Genomic DNA, 24820 nt, shown 5'->3' with positions numbered 1-24820 from the left:
TTAAACTCAGTGCATCCAGGAGAGACGAGAATTGAACCCTTTTTCCATTATATCTCATATGCCTAGAACAAGATGCAGGTGTTATTCCTACTCATCCCACAGTTGGAGCAATAAACAATGCCCCTGATCTCTCAGCTGCAAGCCGTCTGGGTCCTCTAGCCTCACATTTACACTGGTTTTACCCTGCTCTGATTCTATTGGCCGCAAGCGGCTTTGTTCTGTGTAAAAATGGCATCTTCTTACTGCTCCCCATGTCTTTTCAGAGTCCTATGTTTATAACAACACTAATAATTTGTTACTACAGGTTGAACCTGTCCAGTACAGCAACATCCGTGGTCCGTCATGATTTTAGGTAGCCAGATGTCCACTTATGATGGGGGTGGCCACGTTTCCTGTGGTCCTAAAATGTTAATTTGCAGCCACCAGCCCTGGCTTTCTGTTCTGTGCTATTAGTTAGTTCTAATTTACCCCTAAATGTCTTCTACGAGTCCAGTAAGCAGTGGAAGTGTTGGTAATGCTGCTAAACAATGTTGACCTCCCGTGGTTTGGCAAGTTCTCTTGACCAGGTCCCCAAGGTGCCAGATTAGAGAGGTTCACCCTCTACTGCTTGCTCGTATTATCACTATGGAGGCAATGTGTTTAAGGGAGAGCTAACTGGGTTCTGTTCTAGCTGTAGCTCAGAAATAGATTTGTTAATCAGTTTCTAGCTGCAGAGCTGAATTCTGGGCATGTCTTTGCAAATGCACAAACAAGATTTAAGACAATTTGATTTCCAGACCCCAAGCAAACTTTGCTGGACTGATAGGTAGAAGAAATGTCTTTTTACTTGTAAACTGACAGATTTGTTCTGGAATCAATTACAGACACCCATGATGTAATTTGTATAGACACTTGGCAGAGTAAAATTGCACGTTAAAGCTAATTGTTTCCCCAATTAAACCTAAATAACTCCAATGAGGTAAACTTGCCAGTTTATTGGGGGAAGAAGGTTTAATTAACGACAGAATCTAGCACCATAATCAATGGGGCTTTTTCTTCAATATTTCATCTAATCCATGTTTCTAGTGAAGAGAACTAACATTCAGTTTTATGTTACTTTTATCTGGACAAGGGGAACAGCACAACATGCTAGACTGATCTGAAAATATCTAAGGCCTGAATAAAGTGCCAAAAGTAAACATAAAAATGACCCAGCACTGGCATTGAGCATTCTCCTACTCATCATAGTTTATCTTGGTGATTATACCCAAAATAATGCTTATTTTTACCACAGATAATGCTCAGGAGCATGGATCTTAAAGAATCATTCAAGAAAAGATGTGTTAAAATATATGAGAGGCTTCAAAGTCTTCTCAGAGGCCAACTGTGCTGGCAGTTTCTTTTCAATATCAAAGGGTTCCTGATGATGCCCAGTAGGCAGAAAATCTACAATCACTCATTCACTCTGTACCTGTGAGATAATAACCCTTTCACTGACATGCCACATGAGATTGTTCCAAGGTACAAATTATTGTTTATTTCAGGCAGTTTACAATTAGAGTAACAAATGTACATGAGAGAAGCTCCCTTTTTGAAATTACTGCTGACGTTCCAGGTCAGTGCAAAAGAGTTAAAGTTGAAAGAAATATAACGGTGTTGCTCAACCTTTTTAATAAAATACCCCTTTTTCAAAAAAAAAAAATGTATATAAGTACCCCCAGAACCTACAGTTTTCAGACACACAATTTTTTTCTACCATTGCAACATATTTGTTTAAACAATTTAATAGTAGCCGGGTGGACGATGACATTTTTGGGTGTAAAAAGTACAAAAATAATAAAGTGCTGTAAAATTTAAAATAATAATTAAGTTTTCTCCAAACTTCAGTTGTGTTGATGTACCCTCCAGACTTCTCTCAAGTACCCCTAAGGGTAGTCATACCACTGGTTGAGAAACACTGCCATATAACAGCACTGCAGACACTTAAAGAAATAGATCAGAGAAACAATGGCTAAAAATGGACACTTGCTATCTTATGCAGTGCGTATATTGCCACTGTTACAATAATCAACACCTCCCACAAGACAGATTTTAAGATCCATGGATCCTACACATGCCTGTCTCAGCATGTGGACCGTATATCTCATCCAGGGCACTAAATGCCCCAGTTATCAATTATGTGGGTGAAACCAGACAATCTCTATGCCCTCAAATATCTTCACAGAGGAAAATGATTAAAAACAAAAGATCGCTCTCATCTGTGGGTGAACACTTTTACACGGCAGTCACTCTATATCTAGTCTATCAATCCTCATCCTCAAAGGAAACATGCCCAACACACTCAAAAAATGGGCCAGGAAGCTTACATTCATGACTCTTGTAGACACTAATAATCATGGACAGAACAGAGGCACTGGATTTGTGGTTTATGACAACAATCTGTATCCCACTAACCTCTCTTTGACTATGTCTGCACTGTTGATTGATGACAAAACTTTTTCAGAAGTGTTAACCCCCTGCTGAAAGACATCAGATTGTTCACAACAGGTGCCGGTGTGAACAGTGCATTGCCGGCAGGAGCACTCTCTTGCCAACAGTGTGAGCAATGTGAGCACTGCTCATTGTGGGTGGAAGCATTTTGTTGGCAAAAGAACTGACAAACAGTGGCCATATTGCAGACTTTTAGCTACATGGTTGTATCGACATGGCCATATTGCTAAAAGATGCATTAAAAAAAGCCTTAGTGTCCTATGACTGCAGAGGTGTTAATGGGCCACTCTACCTTGAATGATCTCTTCATGTGATAACTTCTTATTGCTAAATAATCTGTTCCACTTTGCATTTAGCTGTGATTTACCTTTCCGAGACCTGAAGAAGAGTTCTGTGTGGCTTTAAAGCTTGTCTTTCACCAATACAATGTGGTCCAATAAAATATATTACCTCATGTACTAGTCTTGATCATTTGCAGTCATTTAAGATCACAGGACTCCTTTCTTGAGAGCCAGGAATGCTGGCCTAGACATCTTGGAATTGTTCCCATCTGTATAATTACTGACATGATCTGGAAATGACCTCCCTGAAATTTCAAACTAAATGTATACATCAGAAATGTGAAAATTCCAATGGTAATTTTTAAATTTCAGCTTTAGAGTCTCATAGTCCCCTTTTATTTTGAATGGGCCCAATACCGACTGAAAATAGAATTATTGTTACTAGGTAAAAAGCTCTTTTTTAAAGAAAAAAGGGGCCAGCTTTTTAACAAAATGTTTACAAGAAGCTTATACCAAACGATGAGTTTTTGAATATTTTCATTGTTAGCTCCCAAAGTTTTTAATCCTCCAGTAATTTCATTTCTCCTGTCACTGAAAATCCCCTGTGCAAATTCAGCTGAATATGGTGTAATTCTTTACTTCTTATCTTAAACTATGGCACAATAGCACTGCAGCAAAAACTCTTGTTTTAACAGTGCAATTCCACAGAAGTTGAGGGAGCTTTATGATGCAATAGAAAGGAGATTCAGCTACATATCTGTAATTAAACAGCTGCTGTGTTTTCCCTTTTGTTAGGGAAGGGCTGGTGAAACCATCCCACTTTTCAGTGTATAAAGTGCTTTGGGATTGTCATGGAGGAGAGGCACTTTTGTATATAAATGTGAATTATTGCTTTAGTGTATTATTATCATAGTCACTGTGCTGTGTAATACTGTCACTCTGAGATGTTTTACCCTCTTCTGTTTGTTGCCCCTACAAGGTAAAAAGAAAAATATCTCCTTTTCCACATACTAAATGAACTTTCCACATAGCACATATGAGCACATAGGAGAGACATGGTTTCTATTTAAGAGAAACAAAAGATATGAACTTTACAAATCCCCTTATGACTCTCTCATAGCCTTTATGTTTCAGTGACAATAATTATAAAGCACTCTAAATACTACATTACTATGACTCTTTCCCAGAATCCTTCCCCTTTCAGTTGTGTGTGGTCATTATCATGCCATGACACATCTATTTGATCTAATTTCTTTTGCCCTTCGTTAACTAGCAGATATTTCACATTCATCCTCTCTAATCTTGTCCCATTGCCGCCTCTTTATGTATTGTGTTTCATAACGAAGCCAAACAGTTTCCTAAGCAAAAGGAGGCAGTATGTGAAACAGAAATTCACCATTTTGTCAGGGTTAGAAATTGAGTTTCTGGTAGAAGAGATCAGTATCCCCTTGGCTCAGCCAGCACTAATAAGGAAGGAAAGATATCCCAAACCAGGCAGGGGCATAGATTCACCTTAGAGAGATTATGGGAAAGTGCATGTGCACCAACTGGCCCCTGAAAATTAGGGAGGGAAAGGGAATAAAGGAGGGAGCTTCCCTTTGGAAGGCAGCTCAAGAAGACAAGAGAGCCAGAGCATGGTTGTGGAGGTGTTTACATCGATATTTAGTTGGTATTCAAGAGTCAGAATAATTACTAAATATTCTCACTCTCCATTTCCCTGTCTCCAGTGAGGACTCTGATGCAAATTTGAGTACCAGCCTCTTTTCTATTCCTAGACTGAATATAGATGCACATGCACTGATGCACAATACAAAGGCCATTTGCTTGAAGCATTTTGCTAAGGTGCTGTATACGGAGAGGGCCCAGCCTTGACATTTGGGACCGGAGATGAGCATTCCCAAACATAGATGACACATCTCTAGTTTGACAGGTCTTCCAAAATGGGTGGTGGCCTGTTGAAACAAAGCCTAGCAGAACAAGCAGAGCCCTGATCACTTTCAGAGAGAGATCAAATATGGTCTACTGGATATTTTTCGATTCATGTTTCAAAATTTTGGCTGGCTGTAAAGTACTAATATCTGGATTGCTTGCTAAGTATGTGGCCTTTAATCCAGGTGACATTTTAAAATGAGAATTGGAACTACAGTTTTGCTGTAGTCTTGAGAGCCTGTAAGTAGAGATTTTTATTAGGCAGGATTACTATATTTTTGTAGAGTTTTCCTGTATCTATACAACACAAGGTCTGTCAGATACCTACATGCAGACTAGTGAATTTAAAATGACCTGTTTCCATGAAGTGCTTTGGCCTGATGTCAGCCCAGAGAAGATTCCAAGGCATGTCTTTCTCACAATGCCGAGTGTATATTGTGTCTGCATGACAGCCCAAGTTGCCGGAAAGCGCTGTATGCGATGGACAACTTCCAGGAGGACTGGAGGCTATATTTCACAGATCAGTGATAAAGAATTATGACTATTTCAATTTGCAGATTCCTGATTCTGGTCCAGAGAGCCTTCCACCAGTGGATCCACCTGATGTCAGCCAAATCTACCCAGTTCCAGCCAACATCCGGCCTGTTTTAAGCAAATACAGAGTAGAGGTAACTTGCAAAGTGTAATTTTATTGACTGTTTCTGACGTGCATACAGCCTATATTTTCAGTGTGCAGCAATGGGGATAGTGTATTCAGTGAGAAGACAGATGTTTGTGACATAACCTCAGGAACGCACAACACTCATTCAGTCTTTGCCTGTCTGTTTTCAGTAAGGCTTCTGAAGGTCTCCAGTATGGGGCCTGTAATGAGCCCCCATATATCCAGTATGGAACCAGTCTCAGTCTGTGGGCCAAGCAGTCTGGGCCTCGCAGTCTCCTGGCTGGGACAGCAGAACAATCAAACAGTCTGTGTCTTTAGTCCTTTGAGCAGGGCACAACAGTAAGCCATCTGAAATTGCTGGGCAGGGCAAGGCAAATAAACGGGCTATAGCCTTCGGCTCTCAGTTGGGATTGGCAGTGGCATTGAGAGAACGGGCCTTCCAAGCAGGGTGAAACCTATGGCCCCTTACAAACTAAAAAAGTCGCAATATGTCCCAGGTTGGGAGGAAGCAAGCAAATAGCTTTGTGATCCTGCAAAGCAGGGCCAAGCAATTGAACTGGGGAAATTAGCACTCTGGATAGGTCAAAATATGAATTAGTTTATGCAGGGGTAGCCTGTCCATATAGGCGAACTAGGCGGTTGCTTAGGGCGCCAAGTTAAATGGGGTGCTAAATGGTGGCGCAATATCGTTGAGGGGTTTGGAGATGGGGGCACTGATTGCATAGTTTGCCTAGGGCACCAGTTGCTGGCAGCTAGTCTAGGGCCGCCCCTGATATGAACTCTGGGCGGGGCAAAATAAACAGTCTATAGTCTGGCAGCCTCTGAGCTGGAGCAAAACAAACAGTCTGTTGATCCTGCAACTTCCAGGTTGTGGCTGGCAGATGCCCTGGGAAAATAGCCCTCTGGGCAGGGCAAAATACTAATTAGTGTATGGCCCTTGAGTGGGGAATTCTGGGCTGTGATGTAGAACATTCAACAGCTGTCTCAGAGAGTGGCAGCTTGGCTTTCCCAGCTGTCTCTGCAGTCTGCACATCACCTGGAGCATAATCCAGGTTGTTAGACTCTGCTAGGCACGTTTTAGGAATTGGCAGGTTATGTCTTTCCTCATCCAAGACCTCATTACCTGAGCTGGGCTGCTTCTTTTTGTCTGTTTTCCACCTGGAGCATGCACAGCAGAGAAGAGGAGGCGTGGCCACATGTGCCCACTATGATTGGTCCACCACACCATTGGCCACTCAGTACAAGGAAGCCCCAAGCCAGCAGAGGACTGGAAATTCCACACTCTGTATAGACTATCAGCCTTGACCTTCTGCTTGAGGAAAACATAATCCTTCAGGAAACCTTCCAAACTATTTGTCTCTTTTGCCAAATATATAACTAGAAAGGCTGTCTCCTCACAGAGGCTTTCTTTAATGGATTTCAGGCTTGTTGGAAATAAGTCTGGACACCCTGCATGCGGTGAAAACAGGCAAGAGGATTTATTACACGCAGCGCTGGTGATGTGTCCCTCAGCTCATTAGGCTGGCGAACGCTGCCTAAGAACAACATTACAGTACATTATATAGGGGGCTGATGGATGGAGGGGAAGCAATTCGATAAGTTCTAGCAGCAAGACGAATTGAGCACATAAGCCGATAAACTAAGAAAAATTACATAGCATCTCCAACCATCATGAATTAAACACCTTATCACTAATACAGGTAGTTTTCCTTAACAACCTAAATAAGCCAACATCAACAACCAATTAAATGGCAACTTTGTCTAGTTAAATTATGATAGATCTGTGATGGCGCCTCACGCTGATGTGATCTATGACTTTATGGGCCCATTATCTAAGATTAAAGCAAAACATGTAAGTAAGGTTGTTTTGGTATCAGCGGGTGTGGCCCCTTGGAATGTGGTTGCTAGGGTGACTGTGCCTTCCCAAGGGCCCTCTACTCAGGCTAACTAGTTTACAGGTTTTGAGGTTAGAGGCCTATACAGGTCTTCAGAATTTGAATATAGGTTCTTAGTGAAATACCATGGACTGCCTCAGTTTACCCTATAAGGCTGCATCCTGCTTTGCTATGAGTTGCCATGAGTTGGCAGAAACCCCTCTTCACAAGGTGTGAGAGCCCAGGTTGCATTAGTAACTCCCCTTTGAAATGTTCCTCTTCTGGAGATCCATGGAGAGGCAATGTGGGTCTCTGTACATTCATTTGGAAGATATTATGCCTAGGTCAGCACAACCGTCTTCTGAGCTGTAGTACAGCAGAGTTCCTCACCATTCCTCTCTAATGCATACTGCCTCAGAGTCGCTCGAGTGGAACAAACCCAGGGACCATCATTCAGTGTAGAACAATTGGCTATTTATATTGTACAGTAATTGCAGTTCTTCAATTTATGTGATTCTGCCATTTTCCCTCCTCCTCCTCCGCTTTGGATCCTTGATGCATGGTTATTCATGGTAGAAAAGGAGCTGGAGTAGTGATCAGTGTGCACCACCCTGTCCATCCTAGGTTCAGAGCACGAGGGGGAGAGAGGCACAGGCGTGGACTAAAGGACACTGCTAATGAAAAAATCTAAGAGCTAGATAAATTCATGAAGGATAAGTCTATCTATGGCTATTAGCCATGGTGGGCGGGAATGCTATCTCTAATCTCTGTTTGTCAGAAGCTAATAATAGGCGACAGGGGAATGGATCACTAGGGTTATGTCTACAGTGCACGCTTATTTCGAAATAAGCTATTCTGGAATAGTTATTCCAAAATAGCTTATTTTGAAATAGCACATCTACAGTGCAGCGAAGCCTCAAAATTAGTCCAAGGCAGACTTCCCTAATGTAGACGTGCTATCTCAATTTAGAGGCCCAGGAGGCACTGGAGAGGAATAACTTAGAGTGACCCTGGTGAGGGGCTATTTTGAAATAGCAGCAGTGGAGCATCTACACATGCCTTATTTCGAAATAGCTATTTTGGAATAGGCATTATTCCTTGTAGAATGAGGTTTACAGATTTTGGAATAAGATGTCCATTATTTTGAAATTATTTGGAAATAATGGCATAGCTGTGTAGATGTTCACATTGTTATTTCAAAATAATGCTAGTTATCTCGAAATAATGGTGCAGTGTATAGGCACTCTAGAGGTACGTCTAGACTACAAGCCTCTTTCGAAAGAGAGCATCTAGACTGCAACCACTTCTTTCGAAAAAGCAAAGTCTGGATGCTCTCTTTCGAAAAAGCCCTGTTTGCATTCAATAACACCTTTTTTCGAAAGAGCACTTTATAAAAAAGGCGTTATTCCTCCTAAAATGAGGTTTTTCGCCGTCAAAAAAACTGCCACGTTCTTTTGATTTAATTTTAAATGAACGCGGCAGCAGTCTAGACGCAGGTGACATTTTTTTTGAAAAAACACTGTAGTCTAGACACACCCTAGATGCTTATCTGTTCTGTTCATTCCCTTTCGGGAACCTGGCATTGGCCAGTCAGAAGACAGGATACCAGGCTGGATGGACCTTTGGTCTGACTCAGTATGGCCATTCTTATATGTTCTGGTCCCAGGTGTGTGGAGCATATGCACACCTTGATCAGAGTACCCATAGAACTGCAGTTACTGTAGTATAAGCAACCAGTCTTTCTAGTCACAGCACATGAGTATGGAAGATGCTTGTATGAACAATTAGGTCATGGCTTGGCCTTCTTTCATTCCCCTTCAGCATTGGATGGAGGCAGATGGGTATAGTCCTACCCCACTCCACCAAAACTAGTGTTGCTAGTGGCTAAAGATTAGCCACCCCTCCTCTGCTCCCAAAACTTGCAGCCAAATGATGGCTGCCTCCTGCATGTAGTTTGCTTTCTCCCCAACCCCTCACATGCCCCCTGTGAACAGCAGCTGCAATTTGGCCAAACGTCACTTCATTCTATAGAATGTAAGGGAGCACTGGCAACTCCCCATTTGTCAGAATAATGACTGAATTCTAACCGGCCATCTTGTGTCACTTCCTATTGCTGGTCCTGTACTTACACATAATGTGTTTAATTGCCTGTCTTTGATGATTCCTAATTCATGACAGATTTTTAATTATATGAACTGTGCTGAGGCTGAGGAGCCAGTCACCAGAAATGCTTGGGTGTGAACTCAAGCATTGGGTGTGAACTCAAGCATGGGGAAGGAGGGGAGAGGGATCAAGCATGGGGAAGAAGGGGAGAGAGATCAAAAAGTCAAATTGTTTCAAAGGTAAATAGGAAGAGAAACAACTGTTCACTGGACAAAGGGAAAAATCTTTTTAAAAATATGCTTTTTGTTTTAGGCCGGAATTAATTAAGCATATGCTTAACTTTAATCACATGAATTCCATGTATATCAATGGGACAAATCATGTTCTTATACTCAGGAGTGTGCTTAAATATTGCTCAGTCAAGACATTACCTATTGTCGACTCCTGAATGATTTGGCATTGTAATTTATATTGCCGTAATTATTGTCATTTTAATGCTATTTTCTAAAGTGAGAGCATAAATAACTGTATTGCTAATAAGTACCTGTGTGCTAGAAAACTTGGAATTCCATGTGAATTCTAGGATGGGAATGCAGTAAATCAAAACATAAAACATACAAGGGAAATAATAATCCTGGAAAAATACCATGGGCTGTTTCCTCAACTGGTAAAAAAGGATGTAGCTCTGTTGTAGGCAATAGCAGAGAATCTGGCCTTTCTGATTAATAGGGACTCATGTTTGTCCTGCAGATGAGGGAATTGTTAAAAATAAAATCAGTATTTACTGATTATGTCTTGTTAGTGGTTTAATGTTTTTAATTTTCCCAATGTTCAGCTCAAAGATATGAGGTCTTTTTTTTTTAATTCAGACACTGACAGGTGGTTAGAACAATTTCATGCAGATAAGTGGGGCCAGATTCAGCCGCTCTTTCTGGCAGATGTGCATCATCTGAATGGCACAAAGTGGCAGGAGCATACTGGTGAATCTGGTCAATGACTCCTGGTGTTACCTGTGTATTACTGTGAGGAGATTGTGAGTAAGTCTGGCCCACTCCTGCCTATGTTTTGCTGACCGCTTTTCTTCCACCTGCCATAGGTTCTGTTCTGGGGTGTTCGGGAGCTGAAGAAGGTCCAGCTTCTCTCCGTAGACCGCCCACAGGTTCTCATCGAATGTGCTGGAAAAGGAGTTAAATCATCGGTCATCCAGAGCTTCAAGAACAATCCCAACTTCAGTGTCCAAACAGACAGGTTTGAAGTGGTGTGTACCATGCAGTGCTGCTCTCTTTCATGGTCTTCTTTTGGCTCAGCGGAAGGCACAAGCTATAGCAAAGTTTGATTTTCTTTACTTTTTCAGCACAGTTGTGCTGTTGCCAGGCCGGGCAGCTTAAGTGCTGGATAGGTTATGACTAAAGCCACAAGTCTGTCACCGAGGTCACAGCTTCCGTGATTTTTCATGGCCTCTGTGATGTTGAGGCTTTGGCTGTCAGCCTTGGGCAGTGGAAAACTCAGGCTGTCAGCCCCCTCTACAGCGGAGATCAGCTTTCTGTGAATTCTTGTTTATTGCCTGTGATCTGTCTTTGGCTTTTACTAAAAATAACCCTGATAAAATCTTATGACCCAAGAGCTTTGTGCCTTTAACTGCTAGGTTGTTGATAGGAATTTGGCCCTGGCCAGTAGTACTTTGAAGCTTCCTGCAAAATGAAGTGTCATTTTAATTCAGGGCTCAGTGGATGAGGATTTGTACTAACTGGCAACATCAACAGAAATAAGTCTGTCTAAGCTTTTATAAGGCACAATGGCATCTGAGCACCAGTAATAATATCAAAATACCTGTGGTGTATTTAATTTTTATCGCACTTTACGTATTCAAACTGAGACTCCCTAGTTAATCCCCACTATATCCCTGTAAATTATTGCCTTTTACAGCTGGTAAACTGAGGCAGTCAAATGAAATTACTTTGGCTAAGTCACTGACAAGAGAGGTCATTAGAACTCATAAATTTCCTGATTTCCGATGCTGCCTTGATTCCTCTAGACTTTTCTGTTTTCCCTGACACATTTTTAGCAGCTTTCCTACCAGCCAGGTTGCTTTTCTAGGTGGGGTTGGCAGGGCAGTGTGGACAGAACTTCACTGCCCATGCTCTCCCTGTTTGATGGATAAAGAACCCCAGGAGTCGGGGTGCTCGAATCAGCACTTCAGGACATTTTTCTGGACACTAGTGAGGCAAACAAATCTCTCATGCTGCTCTTTTTTCTTTTCTTCCAGGAATTGCCTGAAAATGAGCTTTTGCATCCACCACTCAGCATCTGCGTGGTTGACTGGAGAGCTTTTGGCCGTAGCACTCTTGTTGGAACACACACCATCAATTGCCTTAAGCAATATTTATATAAACCACCGGAGCTTCCTGCTCCTACAGCAACAGTGGACACTATAGAAACTGACCAAGGTAAACACTCAGTATCACTCTTATCCCCAAGTACAATGACAAGGTAATATCTGTTAAAACAGCAGATGATAATAGCTTATTGCAGTGGGAATAACAACATGCTTAAGGAATCTACTGGACTGGAGCTGGAGGGCTCAGGACTTTGCAGGATCAAGCCCTGTGTGACTTTTAAGAGAGATCATTATTCATATTGTCTTGAGACCCAAACAGGATGACTGTCTTTTGGTTTTTTTTTTTTTCTGCATGTTCTTACCAACTTGCTATGTTTCTAGTTTCAGCTTCTCCGGAGTCACCTCAACTGCCTGCGTCACCTGAACCACAACCATATTCAGCAGAGCACATTTATGTTGCTGTAGAGCATGGTACAGCTGCATTAGCAATGCAAGAACCAGTTCCAGCAAAATCTGTTGCTGCAGAAGCTGGACCTACTTCTTCATTGCTACCTGCACATAAATCTACATCTTCATCCTCTGAACCAGCAAAAGATGCAAAGCAGAAGGTGAACTTAGCTTAAACTTATCTGCTAGCTGTTAATAATAATAAGGAACCGTAGACAGAAGCCAGGACCCCATTGTGCTAGATGCTGTACAAACAGACAAAAAAAGTCCCAGTGTCAAAAACGTTACAATCGACATATAAGACAATATACAACAAGTGCATACAGACAGATGGAGAAAGAATAATGAAACAATATTGGTCAGCATGACTGGCAGAATATATTCTAGTTCCTATGCAGCTGATCAGCTCTATAAACTATCACTTTTTAGACGGGGAACTAATTTATTTCTGTCTTTCTTTCTGTCTTAAAAATAAAATGGAGGGAATGCCAAAACTGTTTGACATTGTGCTCCATTTCAGCTACACTTTCTGGATTGGGATAAAGTAGCCACTTCTTTCCTGCAGCCATTGGATGCACTGGTAGTTAGATGTTGCCAATGTTCTTCACAGTTTGAAGGACAAGGAAAGGCAGTCATGTCTCACCTCTACAACATGTACACATCTGTAACAATGCTATATTTCCCTCACTCTTGTACCCATGCATTGCAAAGGACTCATCCACAGACACAGCCAGTATTGTAACTGTGTCTAATACAGATTATCTTTGCTGCCATTCTATTTGTAGCAGCACTGCTAAATACATGTCAGCTACAAGTGTCAATTCTTTATTAGTGTGAAAGGCTGAATGCACAATTTAACAGGGTTCAGTCATTGTTCACATGAGTAATCCCATTAATGTCACTGGACCTACTTGCATAAGTAGTTGGTTTGTGGGATCAGACTCTTTATCTTTTCGAAGGGCAAAATGACTGAATTCTTGGTGACTATTCAGAGTCTTAGTTGTCTTCAAAACTCAATTGCTGATAATATTGAAAGTTCCGAATGTATCAGCAAATGCAGTGATATTGGCGGGAACCAAGGGTATCAGGATGTCTGTATTCTTCCGAATATAGTAATTCTTTCTAAGGTAGATCTTCCTTTTAAATATCTTGCTCTTGTTGTAATGTCCCAAATTTTAAAATTGTAATATTAGATACCAGCAGAAGGCTAATAACTGGAGGATCCCAATAGATTCTCTAATAGGATATAAAGACAGAGAAACAAAATAATGTGCTTCTCAAAGAGTAAAATCCATTCCACTTACATCTGTTCACTTGAATAGCTAAGCTGGTTTTTAATAGCTGTGATAATACTACAGTCCAACAATATTTCCTTATACTTTGCTAGGACTCAAGAAAATCCACCCGGCGATCCACAAAAAGAAAAAAGAGAACAATAGCAGATGAATCTGCGGAAAATGTTATTGATTGGTGGTCAAAGTATGATGCTTCTGTGGAAAAAATGAAAAAGGTAAAGGCCCCAGAAGCCCCATACTTAAATAGATGTGTGGTATTTAAAAATTAGATTTATGCAAAGTGGCTTCATTTTTAGTGTTCCATTTATATTTAGGAGTCTGACCATTCTGTTTTTCTTTTGAAAGGTAACAGCAATGTATCCCAATGAGGAGAAACCAGACAACAGTGAGTAAAATATTTGTATATGTACATGTTTACTAACTATAATTCCTTGTTCTGTGCTAATTCAAGAACATTTTTATGCTGTTTATAGTCACTGTCTGTTTTTTCTAAAATTGTGAAAGGGGCAGTGTTCAGATCTTAATCTATATCTGAATTAGATTTTTGAGATACAAAACTGATTTGGAGGATTGGGTTTAACAATGTTCAAATTGCATGAGCAATTCTTTGTAAATTTCAGTCTCAAAAGTATGGAAATCTTACAATGTTAGATGTTATAGAAAGATTACTACCATAATAATCTACATCTATATCCCATCCAAAAATGAGCCTCTTTAAATTTTGGGTCCATACCTTTAGCCGATCGTTTTCCTAACTCGACTATTTCTAGGCAGAGAAAGGAAATAAATATTTGTAATGCCTATGTAGACTTGCACTTCACACTAAAAGTGATGGCTTTTCCCATCCTATGGTGGCTATATTTTACTAGAGGTGGAAATGATTTCTAGTTGGCAAAGCATTTTTCAACCATTCTGGATGAAAGGCACCACATAAATGTCAGTCATTATCATTTTGAATGTGGCAGCAGACCAAAATTTCAGTTAGCAGTCAAAATTCTATTGATGCATGGACTATACCTAGCCACCTAAAAGAAACTTTATAGAAAGTTTTGAGGACATATCCACATACAGTGATAGTCTTGAAAAACGCCTTAACATAGATAGACTTCTACAAATGTTACTGATGACAATTATTCTAGGACAGGGGTTGGCAACCTTTTTGAAGTGGCACACCAAGATTTAACCCGCCTGCCCTGTGCCACGCTGCTCTACCGGGAGGGGCTCTCTCCACCTTGCACCCTGCTTAGTCTCCTGCTCTGGGCTCTGCTCAGGCTTTTCCTGTGGGGAGGGAAGGAGCAGCGCACACGTACTTCCCTGGAATCCAGATGCAGTGCAGAGCCTCAGTGCTCCCTTCCGCAGGAAGCTGGGTGCTGGCTCCAATCTTGCAGGGGGTGTGCAATATTGGATCACCAATGTGGGCTGGGGTCATGGTGGCTGGGAGAGTGGGGTCCAGGGAAATGGGCAAGGTGGAGGTGGGCGGATGGGTGACCCCGGGGTATTCAGCCGTGATGGTGGCAAGGTCCATGGCAAGCTCCTCTCCTCCCTGTGGCCGCTGCACCCCAGCTCCAGCTTATCCCAGCAGCTGGCTCGGTGGTGCCCCACTCCCACACGTGGCTTAGCCACTCCTGGAGCAGCCCTAGCCCCCAGAGACAGCTGCACAGCCTTACCAGTTGGGCCGCATGGCTGCTGCGGAGTGGGAATCAGGGCCGGGGTGAGGTTGCCTCCGCAGGGACAGTCTCACCACAACCCAGTCCCAGCTGCAGCACACGAGGCAGCCACCAGCCACGCAGGCCCGTGTGCTACTCAAAATCAGCTCACATGCCGCTTATGGCACAAGTGCCTTATGTTACCAACCCCTGTGCTAGGATTTTCCATTATTTTTGACCAGGCAGACTGAAAAAGGCTCTTGGAATTTTTGTATATGTTCTATATCATTGCCTAAATACTAAGGTGATTGGAAGGGAGAGAGGGAAAGAAATAGATACATATCTATTGAGAGAGAGATTAATTATTTTAATAAATTGAAAGGACTGAAGGGGTAGCCGTGTTAGTCTGAATCTGCAAAAGCGACGAGGAGTCCTGTGGCACCTTATAGACTAACTGAAGTGTAGGAGCATAAGCTTTCGTGGGCAAAGACCCACTTCGTCAGATGCATGTGACATGCATCTGACGAAGTGGGTCTTTGCCCACGAAAGCTTATGCTCCTACACTTCAGTTAGTCTATAAGGTGCCACAGGACTCCTCGTCGCTTTTGAAAGGACTGATACTCACTTCAACCAAAAAATAAACCTGAATAATTTTCTGAAGGTTTGGATAAATAATTAAGTAAGATCCCACAAGCATCTCCTGCGTTTGTTGATATATGTCAAAATCAATGGAAAAGTGTCAACCGGGTAGGCAGTTTCTGCAGAGTAAGTTGCTGTTTTTATAGCTCCTACTCTCCATGGCTTTCCTAAAGTTAGAGGCATTTTTGGTGTCTTTGACCTGAGGAAGGCTTGGTCCATATAAGATCTGAAGGCAGTAGGCATCTTGGCAATGGTGTTCAATCTTGATAAGACCTCACCTCAAATTTTTCACATTTGGAAAGGTATTAGGATCTGTTGGGATGATTGAGGGAAAATGAGAAAGAATAGTGGTATCTATATGTGGGGAGGGGAGGGGTTTGATAGGGAAAAGAATGAGAGGAGTAATGCTGTATCAGGTGAGTTCAGTTGTAGGAGAGGAGTCTCTGACTGGGTTGGCAGGAGAAAGGGCAAGAGAAGTATAAAGGAGGAGAGGAAAGGGAGTAAGAACCTCAGATTTATGTTAAGGACTTATCTAAGCCATTAGAAGTATATCCATCACTGCAGCTTCTTTAAATCTAAATGATGTCATTTAATCTCTCTAGCGAGGCAGACATCTGGCCATGTATCATTAGTAATTGAAGAGGAACCAGACAAGAAGAAGCGAAAAAAGTTGTTCAAAGAGGAAAAAAAGGAAGACGAACCAAATTTAGCAACTTTGAAGGTAAAAAATGCTTTGTTGTTGTAAGTCTGGTTATTTGTGTTGGGCAAAATTCACTGTTGGGCAGAGAGCTTGCCCTAAGTGAGACTTGAGCAGGGCTGGCTTACTTCTTGTGCTGCCTCTCCGCACAGGGGTGAATTTCACCTTTGTGGCATATACTATAAATATTAAAATCACAGTCTCTTTTCCTTTCCCTTTCTTCTCTTATTGCACCTGAAGTACAGTTAATCACATACATGTATACGCTTTATCATCATGACAAAGCACACTTAAAACTTATGCATTTATTATCTGACTGTTTATGTTTAAAATATCTTTTTATATTAATGAAAGCAAAGAAATGTGGCTACTAGGAGAACAGATGACAAGGAATTTCAGAAATGTTAGGGTGTATAAAGAAGGGGATAGACATTAATGCTGAAAGGATTTGATATAATGACAGTAGATCCTCACTAGAAATACAAGTATGAGTCTGGTGACTGTATCTTATTAAAGGTGGAATGACAGCAGAGTGTCTTTCCTGATGACTGCAGCTTGACTCAGGGGGAAGGGTTGTGTGTGCCAATGACCCTGAGAACTACACTAGTGGAAGTTTTTTTTACTTCTGATACCCAAGCTGGACAGGTTAAAGGGCAGGGATCAGATGCAAAGGAGTCCACTAGGCCTGCAGGTTAGGAGTTGTGACAGACCAACATCTTATCCTCATAGGAAAGTTAAGCTATAGAAACACAGCAAGGTAAACATTCCAGCATTCAGCATTACAGACAGGAAGTGAGGAGCCTTGTTGACACTCCAGACATGAGTGGCATGGGAAGGATTCAGATCTAGAAAGTCAAAGAAAAGATGACATGGTGTGGCTGGTCCCTGGAGGCTGCAAAGCCCAGTGTCTAGATTGCTGAATAGGTGGATGTAAAAGTGGGGAAGAACACTGGCCCCTAGCTCCCCTGGGTTTCTGGCCCAAGAACTCTGAACCACTCCCTATTCAAGTCCTTAAGTTTGGGGCATGGCCCCAAGAGTCCAGATTCCTTTTAGTAGGGGCTTCTCAATAGGTTCCCCTCTTTTTTCCTCAAGGAGTTGGGATGGGGGCTTACTTGCTCCTATGGCTGCTAGATGGGCAGATTCTGGTTTGTGCCCTCAGATCAACAAACCAAACTCCTGCCTCCTTGCTAGTCAGCCCCAAACTGAGCCAGGCTCCTTTCTTTTCTCCTTCCTCCAGGCCTGGTTGCAGGTGAAGTGGGATGGGCCTAGCTGGGCTCAGAGGCTTTCTTTAACCCCTGCGATGCTGAGTCTTCCTTTCTCCATTCCCTCGCCATGGGAAATGATTGGAGACAAGACATGTGAAGGGGTGGAAAAGATTTGGTCTGTTTAGAGAGAGACACTGAATAAAAAGGGATAGAAAACCAATATACAAATCAATGAGATGGTTTGCTTCCATTTTTGAATGGAAAAGTCTCCATTTGGAGAAGAAATTTAGATAGTCATTTCCCTTTTGTTTATTTTTGATTTCACATAGAGCCATGCTGTAGAAGTTAGAGAAGATGGTAAAGATCTTTTTTTAGGCAATCTAATCTCTCTATCTATCTAGATAAGATTGCCCCCAGCACCTTTTCTTATCCATCTTGCTTTCAGATTCTTATGCATTAATAAAATGCTACAGTATTTGGGTTTCTACCCCAGAGACGAATTTCTTATAAATTATCTTCCCTGGTGGGAAATGGGATATTTTTCTGTTGGTCACCAAAAGGTTTTACGAGCACTTGATTTTATAAAACCTTAACACCGAGTCAGAGCTGAATTTTACATCACCAGTTAATGCAACAGTGGCGCTGTTTCCTCTGCTGTGTCTTGTGAAATGAGCATAATCCCTTTTTTCAAAGATCTATGATGGAGACTTGGAGAGTGAATTTAATAACTTTGAAGACTGGGTGAAAACCTTTGACCTTTTCAGAGGCAAAGCCACTGATGAAGATCACAGTGTCTATGAGGACAGAATAATAGGAAAATTTAAGGTGAGTTTCAATGCTGACTAGATACACGGTAATATAGAGAAATGCATATTTTCAGTGACGTTCCAGGTGTACAGAAAATGAGTTTCAATTACACTGGCCATCTGCTATTAACATCATTAATTCTCCTGTTAGATCCAAAGCAACCATCTGTAACAAAGGAGGATTGCTATTTATTCTCTCCTGTTATCTGACTGACAGAGGCAGTTTCCAGACCACAATGTTTACTATCTTTTTTAATCAGGATATTGATTTATAACAACAAAGCTGAGTTAAATCACAGATTCATAATTATTAGAGCCAGAACTGACCTATTATGTTATGCAGTCCAGCCTCTCTGCTCATGCAAGTTTACTTCTTCAGTAAGATTTCTGGTACTTTATTTAATCTACCTTAAATAATAGGCCTTCTACACTCCTCCCTTCCACAACACAATGCAACTTACCATATGAGAATATGCAAGTATCTGCAAAGCACAATTAATATAATAGTTGTGTGATCTAAAAATGATTTATTTTATACTTCAGAGGAATTAGTGACTTAAAGAATCCTGTTGATTATTCTTTCTCTATGAGGCAAATCTCTGTTAAAAATTACTTGCTAATTGCTTTTAGGTAATAATGGTTATTTAAGTAAGATGAGTTAATACTGTGGCATACATGGGGGCTGAAATTTTTACTGCATAGCTAGAGGCATGGTGTTCTCACTCACAAAGCTGCAAATAGAATTCCATTTAAGCCAGTAATGACTCTTAATTTACACAGGTGTGATTCAGAGCAAAATGGTGACCCTTAGATTGGTGTCTGGAAGATGGCAATAGCCACAGCTGTTGCATTTACTTATGTAATATTGCTGTGACTAGGAGTTTGCAGTTATTTCTGGGAATGTTTTGACAAGATTAAATACAGTTATTGAAAGGAAGTGCTTTGGAAAGCTAACAAAACATCAGAAATATTTTCAGAAGCATGATTTGGTCACTTATTAAATGTTTTTCCTTTGTGAAAAAATGTGGATGTGCCTGTACAGATTGCATTTGTGAGGAAATGTCTATGGACCAGGACTTTTTTTTTTGGATTGGGTTTGTTGTTTTTTCCAGGGAAATAAAACATTATATGTCCACAGGGCTCTTTCTGCATTTACAAAAGTCCTGAAGATTCCAGTTCAATGGATGGAGGACAACCTAAAGTTCTGCAGGGGATACCACCGAATAACTCGGTCCAAGTTCTGGTTAGAGTGTATATTGTGAGGGTAAGTGCACCGCTTCTGTTTCTACCTTGAAATAATGGAGGATTTGTATGTCAGACTTATTTTTCTTTAGTTTCTACATAGTGTAGCTTCTGAAAAGCCTCATCCACATATTAGAAATCAATAATCTACAGCGCCTAAGGACTTCTCATTGTAAACAAAAATGCAAGTTGACTAGCGAAAGAGGCTACTTGGAATGGAACTTGGAACTCTAGGGGCTACTTTGGAATGATCATAGAGAGAAAGGGACAAAAATAGAAGAACACGTTTAGGAGAAGGAAAGAATGGGAGAATATAACTTGAAGAAAAAGCAAAAGAGTAGGAGTGTGAATGATGAACTTGAAAGAACAGGTGGCAGGAATTAGGAAGTCAAATACTGAAGAAGCATGGTTGGACATTGCTAAGTCAGAGGAGAGAGCTAGGTATTAGTGAGAAAATGAGAGAAGCAGAAAATAAATCATAAGAACATAAGAATGGCCGTACTGGGTCAGACCAAAGGTCCATCTAGCCCAGTATCCTGTCTGCTGACAGTGGCCAGCACCAGCTGCCCCAGAGAGGGTGGACCGAAGACAATGATCAAGCGATTTGTCTCGTGCCATCCTTCTCCAGCCTCTGACAAACAGAGGCCAGGGACACCATTTCTATCTCCTGGCTAATAGTCTTTTTGGACCTAACCTAAATGAAATTATCTAGCTTCTCTTTAAACTCTGTTAGGGTATGTCTACACTACAAAGTTAGTTCGAACTAACGGACGTTAGTTCGAACTAACTTTAATAGGTGCTACACTAGCGCTCCGCTAGTTCGAATTTGAATCGAACTAGCGGAGCGCTTAGTTCGAACTAGGTAAACCTCATTTTACGAGGACTAACGCCTAGTTCGAACTAGCTAGTTCGAACTAAGGGCTGTGTAGCCCTTTAGTTCGAACTAGTGGGAGGCTAGCCCTCCCCAGGTTTCCCTGGTGGCCACTCTGGCCAACACCAGGGAAACTCTATGCCCCCCTCCCGGCCCCGGACCCCTTAAAGGGGCACGGGCTGGCTACGGTGCCCGTGCCAGGTGCAAGCCTGCCAGCACCCAGCTAGCAGACCCTGCACCTGGCACGGCACAGAGCCACCCACCCGATGCCCCCCAGCCCACCCCCTCTTGCCGGGACCAGGCTGGCGGCTCCCGGGAGTTTGCCCTGGACCGCAAGAGGCGGGCACCTTCCTGGGCTAGTGCGGACATCGTGGACCTCGTCCACGATCTCCGCACTAGGCACAGGAAAGTGGCCGTCTAGGGCAGGAGAGCTGCCAGCCTGGCCACCCAGGAGCAGGTGTGCATGAAAATCAAGGGGGTCCACTGAGACCCCCGACACTGAGCCCTGAGCTTACAATGGCCGTCCTGGGTCAGACCAAAGGTCCATCTAGCCCAGTAGCCTGTCTGCCAACAGCGGCCAACCCTAGGGACCCTGGAGGGGATGGACCGAAGACAGTGACCAAGCCATTTGTCTCGTGCCATCCCTCTCCAGCCTTCCACAAACTTTGGGCAGGGACACCACTCCTACCCTCTGGCTAATAGGACTCCATGGACCCAACCTCCATGACTTGATCTCACTTCCCTTTAAACTCTGTTCTAGTTCTAGCCTTCACAGCCTCCTGCAGCAAGGAGTTCCACAGGTTAACTATTTGCTTTGTCAAGAAGAACAACTTTCTCTTACTAGTTTGTAGCCTGCTACCCATTCCTTTCCTTTGGTGTCCTCTAGTCCTTCTTTATGGGAACTCAGGAAGAACTTTTCTGAATGCACCCTCTCCACCCAACCCCTTCTTTTAGAGACCTCTATCCTGTCCCCCTCCGTCTCCTCTTTTCTAAGTTGAACAGTCCCAGTCTCTGTAGCCTCTCTTCATCTGGGACCTGTTCCCAACCCCTGATCATGTTAGTTGCCCTCCCCTCTCCCAGCCTTTCTCTTCCCCTCTCCCACCTCCTTTTCCCAGTCTCCCCCAGTTTTTTTTCAATAAAGACAGAGTCAATGTTGGAAGAAACGTTATCTTTATTTTGTACATCAATAAGAAGGGGGGCTAAGGAAGGGTAAGTGGAAGGAGGTGAGGGAGGAATGGGGTACGAGCCCCCGATGGGGAGGACTGGGCTGGCTCTGCGGGCTTCTGGGGGTGGAAGCTCTCCTGCAGCCCCCCAATTACTCCCTCTCCCCAGATGGCAGCCTGCGGCAAGTGCAGCTGGGCTGATGGCCGAGTGGTGTGATGTGCCCAGTGTGGGCACTCAGGGCACTCCAAGCCAGAACTTCTTTGCAAGCGGGGCACCCCTTAGAACTGTGTGTCCGGGGTGGGGGTCGGGACCCTTTAAGCGCAGCCCTCGGCTAGCCTGAGACAGCATCTCCATGCTCTAAGTCCTCCTTTTATGCCCTGCCGGCACTGCTTCCGGCCATCCTTAAGCCCTGTTCAGAGTCCACTCAATGTGGACTTGCTAGTTCGAACTAGCAAAACGCTAGTTCGAACTAGTTTTTAGTTCTAGATGCGTTAGTTCGAACTAGCTTAGTTCGAATTAACTAATTCGAACTAAGTTAGTTCGAACTAGCGCTGTAGTGTAGACGTACCCTTAGGGTGTGTCTAGACTACATGCCTCCGTCGACGGAGGCATGTAGATTAGACAGATCGGCAGAGGGAAATGAAGCCGCAATTAAAATAATCGCGGCTTCATTTAAATTTAAATGGTTGCCCCGCTCTGCCGATCAGCTGTTTGTCGGCAGATCGGGGCAGTCTGGACGCGCCGCGTCGACAAACAAGCCTTTCTTGATCGGCACAGGTATGCCTCGTGAAACTTTCTCTTCCTCTCACGCATTCCATTCTGATCAGCAACTGTGGCAGGGACTATTCTGGCTGCTCTCTTCAACTCTGCACTTAGCCCCTAAGCAATCTCCAACCATTTCTTTCTCAGTGTCTCTTCATATTTTAGTAGAAAGGACTAGCTTAGCATTTGTTGTTTCCAGAATGTTCCATGCACCCATCAAAAAACAACTCCATTAGAAAACCATCTCATCTAATTATTGCCTTTAGCCAAGCATTTGGATTTTTATGAAACAGTCTTTTCTTTTTATCAGGCCTATAGTCTTAGTCCAGCTGATCCAGAGGGCACCTCAGACCCCTATATTGTGCTCAGACTAGGCAAAACTGAAATTAAAGACCAAGCAAATTACATCCCCAAACAACTAAACCCAGTTTTTGGAAGGTGAGTGATAACTTTATGTAAATATTCATGATGATTTCTGCCTTTACAATGTTATGTGTGTTTGGATGTTTTATAATTAAACTTGTAAGAATTTGTGTCACATTGTGTGATTAAAAATTATTCAATTTTTATGCTAGTAAAACACACCCTGAAATTCAATCTGCAGAAGGCTTTTTATTTCAAAAGAACTGATGCATCAAATTATCTTGTCCTCTCAGATTAATGAGGCGATTAATTAGGCTTAAAGTGAAATGGATCCAGTGATGGTTAAACTTGATTTCCAAAATTTGTGCTAGTGTTTTTAAATCTGAATATCACTATAAAACATTCTCAGACTTCTAGAACCAACCCAGAGCCCAGTTTTCAAAAGTAGCCTTTGATTATGTGCCAGTCAATTTTTGTGTGCCTTACTTTGGACACTTTTCAGGAGTGCTCAAGACTAGATTTTCAGGTGCTCTGCACTCACAGTTGGGGCCAGATTTGACACTCTTGCCAGTATGGTCTACTTTGCAGAGGTGCTGGGAACCAACAGCTCCTATTGACTTCATCTGGCATCTGACTGTGTCTTTATTTCAAAGGGGTCTAAAATTGGGCACCCCAAAATCTAAGCAGGCAAAAGTAGAGAATTTTTAATCAGTTATAAAATGTTACATTTTTTCACTTGCTACATGTGTTTACTATGCTGAACATGATAAAGTATTCCCAAATTATTGTCTCATCAGTGATATTTATATGAGAAACCACATCTATCCAGGTAGACAGAAATATAATAATTATATTCACAAAGTACAACAACTGATAACGGTATACTGTGCATTTTCTATACCTATTTGACTGACGCTTTTAGCTTTTAAAAATAATTTGTCTGAAAAATCTTATCAATTTTTGCCTTAGATCATTTGAAATCCAGGCTACATTCCCTAAGGAATCTGTGCTCTCTGTCCTGATCTATGACCATGACCTGGTTGGAGCCGATGACCTCATTGGAGAAACTAAAATTGATTTGGAAAATCGTTTCTACAGCAGGCACCGTGCTACTTGTGGTCTACAAAGTCAATATGAAAAGTAAGATCTTCTTCAGACATTTGGTTTGTGCATACAAAGAAATAAGCGACCTGCTTCTTGATGAAAACTGTTCTACCCAAATATTGTGCTTTTTTTCAGCCTTTGAGTTGTTTAGATTTTGTTAAAACTGAATTGTTGTGTCAGTAGGAAGTTAGTATGTTTAAAACCAACAGCCCTACTTACTCACAAATTAGTTCCAGATAGAATACTCTATATTTAAGCATCTTTGAGGAACATCAATTGGAAGTTTTACTGACTTAAAGGGTAAATAAAAATTTCAGTCTGAGGTGGCTGTGCAACAGAAGTAAGGCCAAATTCTGCTCTCAGTTACACATGTGAAAATCCAAAGTAACTGCTTTGAAGCTACTGGAATTTCTCCAGATTTTCACATATGTCAGTGAGAACAGAATTTGGCTGTAGATTCTGGAGATAGTGGGTAGTAAAGGTGAGTCACAGGAGTATTGATCAGAGACTGAATTGTATTTCCTGGTCCTAGTCACTAGATCAGGGCCAGGATTTAAAGTATAAAATTCCTGTCCTGTGTGTAGGGGTTTGTTTAAACACTGGGGTGATGTGCTCTACAAAGATGTGACTTCTAAGAGCACTACAGGTTGAACCTTTCTAAGCCGGGACTCTCTGGTCTGGCAACTATTCCTGGCAGGGCTGGCAGCCAGAACCCTGTGGGATCTGGGAGCCCAGCCAGGCTGGCTGGCGGGGAGCAGGCAGCTGGGAGCCTTGCTGCGGGAGTCCAGCTTGGATAGTGGCAGGGCGGCTGGTGAGGCAGCAGGCTGATGCAGGGCCAGGAGTCTAATCTTCTGGACCAGGAGCCAGAGAGGTTGGCAGGGCTGGCATGGCAGCAGGTCAGGGGTAGTGGGGGAGTCATCAGGG

The 24820-nt window shown here is 42.4% G+C and overlaps 1 protein-coding gene across 1 annotated transcript in view; it reads left to right on the top strand.

Annotated features, from left to right (window-relative positions):
* Positions 1-24820, top strand: part of FER1L6 (fer-1 like family member 6) — a 95871-nt gene that overhangs the window by 50750 nt on the left and 20301 nt on the right. Inside the window, exons 23-33 of the mRNA XM_006137479.4 lie at positions 5237-5347; positions 10414-10575; positions 11584-11764; positions 12037-12263; positions 13490-13612; positions 13743-13782; positions 16285-16403; positions 18278-18409; positions 19529-19654; positions 22740-22867; positions 23762-23932. Of these exons, the coding sequence (XP_006137541.4) occupies positions 5237-5347; positions 10414-10575; positions 11584-11764; positions 12037-12263; positions 13490-13612; positions 13743-13782; positions 16285-16403; positions 18278-18409; positions 19529-19654; positions 22740-22867; positions 23762-23932 (1520 nt within the window). The remainder of the gene's footprint in view (positions 1-5236; positions 5348-10413; positions 10576-11583; positions 11765-12036; positions 12264-13489; positions 13613-13742; positions 13783-16284; positions 16404-18277; positions 18410-19528; positions 19655-22739; positions 22868-23761; positions 23933-24820) is intronic.

Source organism: Pelodiscus sinensis, chromosome 2 (assembly GCF_049634645.1).
Source record: "Pelodiscus sinensis isolate JC-2024 chromosome 2, ASM4963464v1, whole genome shotgun sequence".
NCBI classification, from domain to species: Eukaryota; Metazoa; Chordata; order Testudines; family Trionychidae; genus Pelodiscus; species Pelodiscus sinensis.
The sequence above is the reverse complement of the archived record's forward strand: the minus strand, read 5'-3'. Positions and strand labels throughout refer to the sequence as shown.